Source organism: Anabrus simplex, chromosome 12 (genome assembly GCF_040414725.1).
Source record: "Anabrus simplex isolate iqAnaSimp1 chromosome 12, ASM4041472v1, whole genome shotgun sequence".
Taxonomy (NCBI): Eukaryota; Metazoa; Arthropoda; class Insecta; order Orthoptera; family Tettigoniidae; genus Anabrus; species Anabrus simplex.
The window spans coordinates 99,063,013-99,078,024 of record NC_090276.1 but is presented as its reverse complement, the minus strand read 5'-3'; the positions used below and the strand labels follow the sequence as shown (position 1 = coordinate 99,078,024).

The window sequence follows — 15,012 nt, the reverse complement described above, 5'->3', positions numbered from 1 at the left end:
TGTTCGTGAAACAGGGCACTTACATTAATAACAGTTGTTAGTTAACATTTGTTAAGTAAAATTTAACACAGAGGTGGAGAAACTGGCCAGGGTGTCTTGAATAACTTAAATGAGAAAAAACAACCCTTCTGAGAAACATGTAATTGAAATCACCAACATTCCAAACATGATCAGCCTTGATAACATCCACTCTGTGTACTCAATACCTTCCCATTGATCTTCAGTCAGATTGATAAAGCAGCGCCGGTAACACGTCGTCTTGCAGTGATGATTCTCATTGTGATATCTACATTGAAATCCCATTCTTGTGTACTTGTAATGTGACATCCAGGGTGATGACAGCATTGCAGATTTTCGGTTTACCATGAAGTTTGTTTCCTTCTTGCTTACTTTGTTCTTGCTGTTTAAAATGAATTCCGGGTCTCCTGAATTATCAGAAAATGTCACGGTGTCGTCTGCACAGCAGAAGGTGTGTATTCCTTAAGCGTTGATCTTGATTCCTTTATCAGTTTTGAAAAATGCCTTCCGAGTATGTTTCGAAGAATTGCAGAGACAATATAACCTTGTCTCACACCTTTCTGTAACATGTCTCCACTTTGACATGAGCTATTTGGTTCACATCTTTACTGTCAAGCCCAGTATGTTTCAGTTGATGTATGCAGTTGGTGTTAAAAACTTCTCATCAGTGAGCACGAAAAGACAGTTTTTTCTTATTTTTTGTTGCCATGTTGAGGGTCTCGTTAATGTGTAACAGCTTAGTTTCTTCTGGTCTTTCTCCTTGTCCAATATCTTTGATTCTTATACTTTGCAACCTTCTTCGCTCTTCTCTCCATGGGAGTAGTTCTGTCCTCAAAATCTGTGTAAGTCTAAATATTTTTATTTAAAAATCACATTGTTTTTGTTCTTGTATTCCCACTTCTTCTAGATCGCTGTGTACCCCTTGGATCCAGCATACTGTGGTTCTCCTGGTCACAAGAAACTGTATTTGCAGTGTTAACTTCCCCTGGTCCTTCTTTTCCGTATGATGTCGAAGATTTTTTCCATCTTGGTATACATTTTATGGTTTGCTCAAAGACAGTTTGTTGTTGATCAATATATTTTTTTGAACCAGAACTTGGGTTTGCTACTACCATGGCCGTTTCTAAACCCAAACTGAATTTAACTTTGCTCATAAACAAGAGTATAGAATTCTTAAAAACACTTTCAGAGTGTGATTCATTAGATATGTCACCAAGGGTAAAGTTTCTACTTCATTATAATTCTAGTTCTGTCAAAATGTATAAGGGTCATTCAGATGAAAACCAAACACCTGCCATACCACAGTGACAACACTGTTGTTACGTATCGAAACCGCTATTGCTGTGGTAGGAGAACTAAAGTGACAACTCACAGGTGCACACAGTTGTTGGGTTATGTCCTTGTTGGTGCGCGGGCTGATCTAGTGCATTCGTCCAGCTGTAGAAATGGAGGTAAGCAGACAGGAGCAGAGAAGTGTGGTTCATTTTCTGGGGGCTGGAGTACACGGAACTCATCATCCCATGTATGATGTGTGTGGCGAACATAATACCAATATAGTTGGTCCGTTATTGGACATTATAAATTTTCCAGCCAACTCATTCCTGATTGCCAGTGTTAATAATGTTTTGTAATGTCCAGTAATGGACTATATTGGTGTTATATAGTCGGGACAAATATTTCAGGTTCCCTATGGGAATCTACATTTATATCATATGGCGAACACTGCATGTCCATGACGAGTGTGCACGAGTGGCATAGGAGATTCCAAGAATGGCACACATCACTGCCCCCATACTTCCAATCTGGCGAAGGCTACGCTTCAATGATTTGTTTGGGAAAGACTTCAACATCCTCCGTACAGACGACATCTTTCACCTTGTGATTTTCACATTTTTGGTGACCTGAAGAAAGGTTTCATGGATATCAGTTTCATTTGGACGAGGAAATGCCTACCTCTTTCTACAAACCTGGAATTGATCATCTCGTCTCCCAGTGGGATAAAAGTATCATCACTTTTTGGTTGTAGTGGGTTTTCATTTGACTGCCCCTTACATCTCACCTCAAGATGACTCACACCATTTTTTGAGAGAAAGTAGGCTACTTTGTTGTGTAGGAGGTGGCTTGAAATCCTTCAATGACGCATTTAGTGATAGAGAGCCATACACTTTGAGCTGTTGCAGGAGTGGGAGACAAACTCAGGCATGTTCCCTGAGCTCTTATGGAAAGATGACCTAGTTTTCAAAGAGGAGCCACCTGACATTCTCAACACTGAGCTGCTCCTGGAGGACGACGATGTGAAGCCAGCGCTGGATGTCGATTTGTCAGACTTCTCCAAGGAGGTCCCTCCTGTAGTTGCTAAGGTAAGTGGAGTTTAATTGCATCGTGAAAAGTGATTTTGTTCCCTAAAATCACAACACTATGGCATGTATTGGGCTGTACTGAAGTACAAGAAGCTCGTCTGGTCTCTGTGTGGTAACCAAATACTCATTTAGTTGTCACAACAGTTTAATCAATGTAACGTTAAGGGTGTATAAAATTTGAGGTGACCCTTAAGGTCATGCAGAATAAGGTTTCATCCTTTGAAGATCAGACTCTCCTTGACCGAGTGGCCATGGCTGCTAGGAATGCTAGTAACTCCTACGACATGCTCCAGGATCTCCAATCAGATTTCATAGAATTCCCAGCCCTTTTTGGAGCTGAACTGGTCTCTATAAAGGACGAGTTAGCCTCATTACTGTGAACAGGAGGAAAAAAAATGGACCGAGCAGAGCAATACTCTAGACATAATTGCCTCCTCATCCACAGGATCAGTGAATAGCCCGAGGAAGATGTAGCGAATATGATGTTTAGTATTGTGAAGGAGAAGCTGAACATTGAGCTTACCTAGGACAGCATAGGCTGGGAGCCCGTAGAAGAACCACTCTTGAGGTTTTAACAGGGAAGAGGCTGATAATAGTAAAATTTACTTGCTGTTATCAACGCATTGCGGTCTGCCTGTCTATAAATTCACTTTCAAAGGTCAAAGGGATGGATCTTCTGTCACCAGGAAAGGAATGCTCAATAAGGCAGGTGAGCTGGGGGCGGGGGGTGGGGGTGGAAGACAGGACTGTCCACAGGATGGTCAAATCATAATAATGGGCAGTGGCAGGAAGAAACACTACTTACACACCTGCATAACTGAATGTACTTGTCAGCAGGCTAGATGCAACTTATAAGTATCGTTATCATCATAATTTCCCAACTCCAGTTTCCCGGGTGTGGTGTACAAGCACTCGCCATCTCCTACTGTCTTCATACATCTTCTGATCCAGTACATCCTCCCATTTGTATCCTCTCTCCTCCACATCTGATCTTACAGTGTCTATCCAAACTTTTGTTGGTCTTCCTTGTGGTCGTCTTCCTACAAGATTAAGGTCAAAATATTTCCTGGCAGGTCTTTCCCTGTTCATTCTCATTATACCACTGAAGTCTGCATTTCTTTATGACACTGGTAATAGGAACCTCAATACCAGCTACTTTCCTATTCACTTCATTTCTGATCTTGTCCTTTCTGGTTGTTTAGTTCATGGTTCTAATGAATCTCATTTCAGTTGCTTGGATTCTACTGAAGTCTTTGTTTAGTAGCACGTCTCTAAACCGTACACGAGGATTGGTACAAAGTAAGTGTGGTACATGATTGTTTTCGCTTTCTGTGGTATTTTGCAGTTCCAGAGAAGATTCTGACTTGACTGTAGAAGTTTGATGCTTTCTGTGTCCTGCTGAGAATTTCCTGCCTAACAGTGTTGTCTTTTGAGATTGTTCTTCCTAGGTACTTGAAGTGGGAAGCTGATTTGATTTTTGCTCCTTCCAGAAATGTATTTGAACTTGTTCCTTCCCTGTTGATGGTCATTTCCACTGTCTTTGTTTTGCTCATCTTCAGTCCAAAATTTTTGAATGTGTTGTTCTATTCATTTTCTTCTGGACTTCAGCTTCTGTCTCTCCCCATAAAAGCACATAACCAGCAAATACCAGGGCGTTTGGTTCACTGTCCATTTTCTTGATAGATTTGATGACCTTGTCCATTACTATTATGAACGGGAGTGGTGACAGAGCACTTCCATGTTGGACACCTCTCTTTGTTTCAAACCATTTTAATCGTCCGTTGCCTATCTGGACACAGCTGTAGCACTTCTGGTATAGCATCTTGACTTTGTCAGTTAAGTACTTTGGCACCTTTAGGTCTTCCAGATATTCCCATATCTTGTTTTGAGGAACACTATCATATGCTTTTTCAATGTCCACAAATGCTATCACAAGATTTCTTCCGTATTCCCAGTACTTTTCTGTCAGCATCTTTACTGCAAAGATAAGATCCACAGTACTTCGACCTTTCCTGAAGCCATGTTGTTCTCCCTCAAACAAAGGTTCCAGTATCTTCCTAAGTCTTGTTTCTATGATCTTTTCCAGCAGCTTCAAGTGATTGTGACAACAGCGAGATGCCTCTGTAATTTCCACATTTCCATCGGTTGCCCTTTTTGAACAGTGGGATGATGACTCCTCCTGGAATTTTGTTACTTTCCCAAATCACTGTAACACTATATAGCCAATTCAAGCCTGGTATTCCAGCTGCCTTTATCATGTCTGAGCCAGGGGACTTTCCATTTCAAATGCTCCTTAGTGTTGTTTCTTCCTCAAGCCATGTTAATGGGTATTTGTTGCTTATGGCTTCATCTATACTACAATCATTGGTGGTGGTGTTGCCCCCATCTCCATTTAACAGCATGTTGAAGTACTTCTTCATTTCATCCCTGATCCCTTCCTCTGTTTGTATTAAGCTACCATCATCTGTTTCCAGTGCAAGGATGTTTGTTTTTTCATTTCTTTTACTGTTTACTATTTTGTATAGTAGTTTCTTACTTCCTTGACAGCCTTCCTCTATCCTTGTAATAAAGTCATCCCAGCACTTTTCCTTTTCTTCCTGGATCAGTCTTTTTACAGCCAGTTTCTTTTTCCAGTATTCCTGTACTAGATGTTCAGTTTCTAATTCATTTTGCCTATCGTCTGTTTTTTGTTTTTCGAGGTGTAATTTTCTTTTCAGTATATTTCTTTTACTGCTGTCTTCACTCGGTCATTCCACCAAGTTGTTTCCTTCTCTTTTGGTGTGGCACTTGTTTTTCCACAAATTTCCGTGGCTTCTTTTACAAGGGTTTCTTTGATTAAGGACCATTCTTCTTTTACTCCCCCTTTCTCATTTTTGGGTAATTTAGCTGTTATCCTTGCTTCATAGTTTCCTTTCTTCTCCATGTTCTTTAACAGGCATTAACTCAACTAACGTTGAAAGAAGAATCTCACCTTCCAATACTTTATAGCTCGTTCATGAAAATACAAACATAATCCAGCTAATAAGTAATATAGTAAGTACTTAACTATAAGATTAGTACATGCTTCATCCCTAAGGTATGGAACATCTTCAGTTAAGAAATACAAATGCCAAAATTAGCACTTATAATTAAAAACACTGTTGGTAAGAATAAGGTTGGAGATGTTAAAACACATAAAATATGCCTATATTTATACCCAAGAGAAAATCTACGTCTGTGAGTAAGACATATTTGTAGAAATTGATCTTCTTTCTTCGAAAAGTAAGCTGGAACTTTTACTGTTATTATCTATATATATAAACTTTACATAACTTGAAACTGACATTGGTGGAGTTAAAATTTTTAACATTTATAAATCAAGCCGCTGGCACTGTCGACTCTGAACGATCACTGTTCAGCTGATCACGAGGTGACGCGTGGTCAGCGTAACAAATCCTCTCGGCATTTTAGACTGGACTGTCGGATATCTCCTCAGTTGTAATAGCTTAAGCTGAATGACAGGTAGTTCAAGTTTGTATTATTTTTGAGTGTTAAGTGCATGAAAATTGTTGTAATACGTTACCGAAAACTTCTTATTTCTGCTGACATGGACCGTTTTTCTTTTCTTTTAGTATTGTAGTTTGATTCATCAACTTTGTTTTTTAAATATGGCTTTGTCATTTTATGATGGCTACCTGTTTCTTGGGGCTGTGCTTAGACCTACATACTTGTTCAGTTTAGATAATTGTCTTACCAGCGTTTCAGGCTATGGTGGGTACAAATTTGGTTGAGAAAGCTGTATTGCTGGGATGATTTGAGATTAATGGACCCAGCTGCAGCGGGTAAGAGAAGTAGAGGGAGACGAATGGGACCAGGATCGGTTTTTAAAGATTTATTGGTGTGGAACTAAACAAAGCAAATAGAAGAATGTGGAGGGTTCAGGCATAACAGTCTATAATGAAGATGTACGTAAAGTGGTAGCCTGCTTGGTGACCATAATCATTAACCCTAGAACTGACAATATTTAATCTCGTAGTGGCAGTTATGTAAATAAAATACAAAATATCCGCAAGTTACAAAATAAACCTACGAGATTTTGTATATCTATGTAAAGCTAATCCACTGAGGAATGCCGTGGTGACACAAAATTGCATAAATGTTCTGACTAGAACAATGTGCGGTCTGTTTAAAATGTGGGCTTCCAAAATTCAAAGTAAGAAGAAAAGTTTTGATCATATATACACCGACTGAGATGTACAAATTGTCAATAATGTATGTAATGCACTAGCAAAAGTTTCATCAATCTGAGAGGTGTATTGGCATGCAATAATTTGGAGGTGTGACCGCAGACCACATTGTTTTGATAGGGTGCTTTATGGGAGGTTCGTCATCACTTACACTTTCCAATATTTCATGCTAAAAAATAGCTGATAAACATTCCAAAACTGTCCGTTCATTCTCAGTAATCTCAGTCAGGTCCGTCACTTTCATCTTCCAACAGATTTCGCACTACTTAATTTCTAATTTTCTATAATAAAGTGAAGGTGCCATATTTTGACACGTACTAAAAATACATATAATCAGTCAAGATCCAAGCAGTAGAAATGAAATTTTTAAGAACATCGGTTAAAAAGACAAGAAGAGATAGACTCCAAAACATTAAAATCAGAGAAGAACTAAATATAGAACCGTTATTACAGAACATACAGAAAGCAAGACTGAGATGGTTCGGACATGTAAAAGAATGGGAAAGGAACGGGTAGCAAGAAGAGAATTGAAAAGAGAAGTGAAGGGAAAGAGACCGGTTGGAAGACCGAGGAGGAGGTGGATGGATCAGATTGGGAAGGACATTAGAGAAGCTGGATTGGATGTGGCGGAAGTAATGGAGCAGGAAAATTAGAAGGACAGTAAAGGAGTGGAGGAGGCTTGTTAACCACACCCGGGCGACTGGAGTGGGACATTGATGATGATGATGATGATGATGAATCAATCAAGTAATAATATATGTACAGAAGTAAATAATTCGCACCGGATGGAAAACTATGAAATAAAATTAGAGTATCAAAGCAGAGTCACGAAGATTTGTTTACAAACATGTAAAATTAATGGACCCACTGATCTAAATAAACGGTAGCAGCAAGATGTAGTCAAACAAATTGTTGGAAAACTGCACTCATTTATTTCTGTAAAATTGTGCCAAATGAGGGTGTAAATATGAATGTAACTGAAGTCCTGGCTGCTGTGCACATCGAGAATGACAAGAAGTAGACTGTCATGACATCTGTTGAAGAAACGAGGAAATTACAAGACGAAATACAAACGTCGAATATTTCACAGTTGCCAGTTCTGTAGTTAAGGCGTCAGTTCTTTATAATCTGACAACATGGTTTGAGTCTTGTTGGTGAAAGAATTTCACCATTAGAATGTTTGACTGCAGGGTAGGAGATGTGGTGGCATACATTTTGCATTCTCTAGATTATGTGTGAAAATTCTGGATTCAATTCCAAGTGTTTCTGTAGTGTTCATGTGGAGTCAAGGTACATAGAATAGAAGGTAGGGATCACGGGAGAGATGCGCAGTAGCAAAGCAGAACTGTGACGTCATGCAGGACCCTCGCATTGAAGCTGCCACTGAACGAGGTAGAGGTAGTTTAATTAAGAATCGCTGTGCATGCAGATGCTAGGGGCTAATAATGCACGATGGTAACACATCTGTGGCATGTAAGAAACCATGTGTGTTTATTTTTATGTGATAAAATGTAAAAAGCAGTAATAGGTACACTTTTTAGGTTGCACAAATCATAGCCGGCACGAACAGAAACGAAACATACACTTTCATTTATTCCCTAAAGCCACTGACCTAAATAAACGGTGGCAGCAAGGTGTAGTCAAGACATTACTGAAAGCTATTTTTCTCAGCTTCGAGGGTTCGGAAAATTTTATGACCATCCTCTTCCGACAGCTGTGATGCAAAGGGTGAAATCATTGCTTCTCAGCCTCAGTGCTTCCGAGGCGATAAGAAATTCCAACTGTTCTCCAGACGATTATGAAACATTACCTGCAAATATGTTATCATTTGCTACTGATGAAATCGATCGAAACTCTGATAACATGTGCCAGTCTAAGGCCAGCGTTGAGCCTACAACATCCTGTTCTTCCAGAGGATGAACAAGGGTTCGTTACAGTCCTCGAAGAACTAGTGGAACAGCTCGAGGACAGGGTGAAACCAAGGTTCGTGATGAACTGCTTGAAGACTTCCCTGGCTATATAGCTCTTGGGGTAAAGAAGAAGAACATCGGCATAGAAAGAGATTATGGAGAGAAAACAGGTCAACCTACAACAAGGTGTTGAAATTGGATTTGAAAGACGTCTAGAGACAGTTCGATGCAGCCTGCAGAGAGATGGTACACCACGGTAGTGCAGATGGAAGAAGAGTTCAAATTGTACCACAGGAAAGAACTGAAAGATGATTCTATCATCACAAATCTTACAGATATCCTGAAGAAGAAATTCCCCTAAATTAATGAATATGCAAGTTGCTTCGTGAAAAGCCATTCTTTTATTCGAATGAACGCTTTAAACAAAAGTAAAGCATTCAAGAGAAAGATTTTGTTAGTACAATACTGATAAAGAAAGAAGAAAAGCAAAGAAATTCCACTGATACTGTAAATAAGTGTTTGATAATACAGTTTTTAAAATATCAGCATTATTCTTTGTGTATAACACTCCTGTTAATTTTTTATGAAAGGCAGTTTATTATGTTGTATACAACACCAGTGCTAACAATGTTAATAGACAGGCTCATTAATTTATATAGCCTATCTAATGTTAACGTGGAAGTTGTTAGTTTCTGTCACTTGGAGAACATTTACTGTTTGTGTTGTGGATAGTATATAAAGTTTCTTAATATTGTTTGTAACAATGGACATACTTCTTGCAGTCATTAAGCTTTAATGTTCGAGTCTTATTGTTATCATAGGTGTTGGGAACATGAACATATGGAATAGCCATTCCACTGCGATTAGTATTTTTAAAGCCTTTTATACAGACCGAAATACACTGCTTGATTCATACTGTATTTGATCTATTATTGCTCTAATGTAATAATGAAGTTTAATGCCTTTTTTGAGGTGAGGTTAAAATATCAATAAAGTTCTCTTATCTCTAAGTTGTGGCTAAAATAGAGCAACTCACAGCTATGCGTTACCTCATGGAGAAGACAAAGTGCTGAGGGTTCCGAAGACGTCACCGACGGCCAAGCGTGTTGGGGAGACCTGCACGTGATCCCTACGTCTTACTCTAACTACCTTGATGTGGAGTGTTAGCATCTGACATTGGATTGTGACGTTAAGCTTTGAGCAAACCCCCTTGGCTTTATTAGACAGGAGTGGGCTCTCCCTACCTCATTATCATCCTCAACACTCGCTCAGACATGCAGGTTGCCCATGGGCATCAAATAGAAATACCTGCTCCATGTGTGGGGGTTGTGGTGATTATTGTTTTAAGAGGAAGTACAACTGGACGACCATGTTGTCTCGGCACTAACCCGGGGGAAAACTCTTCATGTGATGACATTGCCCATTCCTTTTCTTTTGCCAGTGCTTTAATTCTTCAGTTTAAGACTAGTTTACATGACACTACATTTTGCTACTAATTTCATGAAAGTAATTGGATGGAGACACTGGTGAGTACTGTAGTTTCATGATAGCTTCTGCATTTTACTTTAGAATTTCGTAAAGGTATTCAGCTATTTAAGTATTTGAAGTTCCATGTCTTAACTGGATGTTTTGTTAAAGTTTTGTGAACTATTTTCAAGAATCGGGACAAGGAATCCTTGATTTATAAATTTCTATCGTGACTCTACCACAACATTATTTATCTTCTTGAGTTCATTTGTGTAGTTATTACTAATAGAAAGGATTTTGCTTTTGACATCATCAACCGTCAGTACGTCCACTCTTTCATAATAGATTTAAGTGCATTTGTGTGTTTGACTTCAATTTTAAAATTTACATCATTAAAATCTCATGAACACATTTAGACTGTGTGCAAGTCAAGACATTTCGCTATTTCTTCACACCCCCACTTCATTTTGCTTGCGAATTAACGGATCAATACGTTTATAGTCTTGAAATTAGTATAGGTGGGTCGACGTAAGGTTGCACATTACAGCTACGCAATATGTTGGTCATGTCTCAAGTGTTATTACAATATTATAAGTCCACCTGTTCAATACAATACAATATGATCCACTATTTCATATGGTCAAATGTTTTTTATACATAATACATAAAAGTCAAAGGTACATGTTTCACCCTCCTTAGGGGCATCATCAGCCTATATCAATCTTAAAAAATAATAATAATACATATACTTATAAATTATAGGTTAAAATGTTGAAAATGGTTTCGTAAAACATTATACAATAACATCTAGAACAACGATAATGCACCAAAGTATGTTAAAAGAGTGAAATTAACAGTTTGAAGATTAAAACGTGATTAAACATGAGATTTTGAGAGTCTAAAACTAAAATGGATCCATATTTTTATAATATCATTAAGATTGTGAAAGCCTTGAGTATAAAAACAATCATCAAAGGGGGGATGTTTCTTCAATTCCCAAGTTGAATCCAAGGTGGTAAAATCACTTTCAGTTATTTAAAACGGAAGTGTGAATGTAATAAACAAGTTTAAAATGTATATGATTGGGATATCTGAAAGTCAAGAAGAAAATGGAACTTCTGTAGAGGCGATGCTTGTGATAAAACGTATGTCAAAGCTAGCAGAGTTCGGAAATTATGGTAGTCGAATGGATCTAAAAGATAGTCAAGTTGATATATAATTCCGTTGAAACATGTGTTGGAAGAAATGTTCAGGATTTTCTGAAACAAAATGTAGAAGAAAGTATGTTAATAATACCGTACTGTACAAGAGACTTCCCGTACGTCAAAGATGGCTAATATTGTAATAACACTTGAGACATACGTCAACTTCAATACGGAACCAAAATGAGAATAGTCACTTGTAATATGTTGGTCATACCGCAGTGCCGCTTGAAGCGATGTTGCCACCATAACTGCTTATTGCATGACACGTGAGATTTTAGAAACATGGGAGGACTGATTTTAATGTTATGATGATACACAATACAGATGTAATTGGCCGACAATAATCGCACTTTCAACACAGCGAGTAAGTTTACAATAGGACATATCATCACACAAAATGATATGGGATAAATCTACTACGAAGTTCTTATTATCGCGGTGTTAGAAAATACAGAAGAAATCGGCAGACAAGAATTTCACTTTAAATACACTAATAAATGTTACAGTAATAAACACCGGTGCTAACACAAAAGATTCCGAGTAAAATCTATTAAATTTACGAAAATTCAGAAATGTTATTCTTCTTACCTTCACATTGGTAGAAGCTCTATACCCTCCAGATCACTGCCGTCACTACCACCGCCTTCGTTGTCCAGTCAGATCATCACCTCCTTACAGTCACTGATGATGCCATCTATTGCCATTGTCTAGTTAATTAATGTTGCGACATGGCTTTCTTCCTCCATGAAGCTGCATCCACTAGAGCAATACCGTTCTGGAACAGTCTTTTCACTTCGGTAATTGTGAAGGACTTGTTATTTGTGTGTACGTAATGTTTCACTTCACTTCAGTAGGGCAGAAGTGACAGTGGTACGGCGGCAACCTAACAACCTTGTGTCCTTGTTCCTTCACTACCTCGTCGACTACATATGTCGGTGAAACCGGTTTGTTTTGTTTCACCAGTGCATATAAGGCTAATTTAGTCCTACCCATATGCGCTGGGATATTTCTTGCCTGTAGCCATTCCAATAACCGTTCTTTGCGGGCGCTCGAAGTAGGGGTCTTGTCCACTATTACGGAGTGGTAAAGTGCATTGTCCGTAACAATGACAGACGGGCCTTTGAGCTGTTGCAGGAGCTTTTTAAACCAATCTAAAAAGCGAACATGTTCCATATCTTCGTGATAATCACAACTTTTTTTTTCGATCGGAACATTAGACGACCACCTTCCAGAAAACTACTGGCTGAACCTGTGTGGAGTATTATTAATCTGGCGCCCCTCCCAGTTGGTTGATTACTGGAGCTTTTAGGACTGTCATCAGTCCAAGATTTAGCAATGCACTCCCCAGCATTTGCTCACGTCTCTGCCAACCATATTTACCTGGTGAAGATCCTCACCGACAAGTTTATTAAGGAAAATCATCTTATCCATCACAATGTGAGACTTTTCAAGCAGCACTTTTCTTCCATTCATTTTGTTATATCTGAAACCTATGGCTCGCAGAACCAGTTTTCTGGAAGTTTCACCTCCGGAGAAAAGATTTTCCTGCCTAAGGGAGACTAGTAATTTTGCCACGATAGGATATTCCTTTCTACTGTAATACTCGTACATGTGTCTCCGTATTGCATCAGCCTGGAAAGAATCAATTCCTGTTACAGGTGATGACTTAATTAGTTTCTTTCCTGGAGTCCTAAGAAACAATTCCCCACTATCAGCCCCATTTCTGCTTCTGCTAGGTTCCCCAGTCCCTATTTCTTTCAATTCCTTGAGGCAAACACCGTTCTGAATAATGGTATGCTTTGAAAGCCCTAATGTTCGACTTGTATGTTTCACAACTTGATCTGCAGGAATAGAGGGACGACCATGCAAGCGCACAAATTCCCTCTCCCTCTTGTTAAACTCACGAGTTCTCTGCACTAATTCACATGCCTGATTATTAATGGGCATTCCTCGGCGCAAAAAATTATCACTTCGCGATTCATCACTTAGTTTCCGTGACATCACACTGCACTAGTTACAAAAAACTTCAGTTATCTCGCAAAAAAAACCACCACTTTCATCAACGCACGATCACACCTGACCACGTGCTAGCGATGACAAACAGCAACACTTCAATACGGAAGTCAAACTAGTTATAGATGGCACCACTATATTAGTCTTATTATTGTTCATGAAAACGATTCTGTGGTGTTCTTATCCCAGTACAAACTCTCTTCCACACGCTCTATTTTCAAGGCTGAACTGTGGGCGATCAAGTCTGCGATCGAATGGTGCAAATCTAACAATAAGAAATCTCGGTTATCAAGTGATTCGCAAGCTGCGTTGAATGCAATAAATAATAAATATAATCTGAATCCAATAGCTGTAGCTATTAGAACAACAGTTCAACAAAGTCTGCACATCTGTTTTGACTGGATTCACGGACATTGTGGAATATCTGGAAACGAGAAGGCTGATCTTCTGGCAAAAGCAGCAGCTACATCTAATTTGGAAATTTCTTATGACAAAACGTCACCTAGCTACGCTAAAAAAAAATCATAAAGAAGCACATAATCAATCAATGGAACAACATTTGGACTTCTTCCTCTAGAAGCCAAGTCACCAGAGAAATATTCTTCCCTGAGGTTTTCAACCGCTTGCAAAGTAACGGGTTGGTGCCATTCTTTGAAATTACTCAATTTTTGACTGGTCGAAGCAAATTTGGTTATTATTTTCATTGATTCGGAATGAATCGTCGTGATTGCTATGTGTGTGTTTGCGGATCCTCACAAACGGTGGACCACCTACTGTTTGAATGTGCTGCATTTGAAAGAAGGCGGCTTGACTTGAACTCTCATTTGAATTATTGCAACATTGTATTATCAAAACCCCTGTATCATTTGTTTAAGAAGCCATGCTGTTACAAATATTTTATTAATTTCATCCACTTCATTTTCCATCAATTAGATACATGAATTCATTTTCATTGTCAAACTGAATATGTATTTTAACTATAACCCTAGTATACTATGTAAAATAGGGTTCCAAACTGCTTTGGATATTCAATAATAATAATAATAATAATAATAATAATAATAATAATAATACCAAGCTCGATAGCTGCAGTCGCTTAAGTGCGGCCAGTATTCGGGAGATAGTAGTTCGAACCCCACTGTCGGCAGCCCTGAAGATGGTTTTCCGTGGTTGACCATTTTCACACGAGGCAAATGCTGGGGCTGTACCTTAATTAAGGCCACGGCCGCTTCCTTCCCACTCCTTGCCCTTTCCTATCCCATCGTCACCATAAGACCTGTCTGTGTCGGTGCGACGTAAAACAACTAGCAAAAAAAAAAAAAAAAAAAATAATAATTAGTCATATTGGCACCACTATATTATAGGTTATAATCATAGGTTGTATACTGTATGGTTCTGATCCATATTGAATTGTAATTACAATATAATTATTAAATTAATGTTGTAATGGTCTACTTTTCAATACTATAATATATAATATTATATAGTATATACTATATATATACTATATATACTATACTAGCCGTATTGCCAACAATAACCGAATGAAAATAGTTCATCTTTATTTTGCAGCTCTCTTAAACATTACATTTTTTTAAAATGCTCACATTTTGTAAGTAAATAAAAGGTTATACGCACTATATAAAATTAAATATGAAGTAATATGTATAAAATGCATAACTGTATCTGACATGAAAAGTAGTGGATTGGTCGTTCTGATTGGCAGGTGATGTTCTTCAATTATTTTTTGCGGTAGTGCCAACATGAACTACAACTGTCAACTGTTGGCAGGTTGTACTGGCCCACCTATAGT

The 15,012-nt window shown here is 38.4% G+C and overlaps 1 protein-coding gene across 4 annotated transcripts in view; it reads left to right on the top strand.

The window, feature by feature from the left end:
• The window catches only part of LOC136884540 (zinc finger protein ZFP2), a 103,983-nt gene that overhangs the window by 52,857 nt on the left and 36,114 nt on the right, over positions 1-15,012 (top strand). For 2 of the 4 annotated variants that reach the window (XM_067156790.2, XM_067156791.2), the window contains one exon: positions 2,199-2,378. In XM_067156790.2, coding sequence (XP_067012891.1) covers positions 2,199-2,378 — 180 coding nt within the window. Of the gene's footprint in view, positions 1-2,189; positions 2,379-15,012 lie in introns of all 4 variants that reach the window. The other 2 variants (XM_067156787.2, XM_067156789.2) reach the window with 1 other exon arrangement.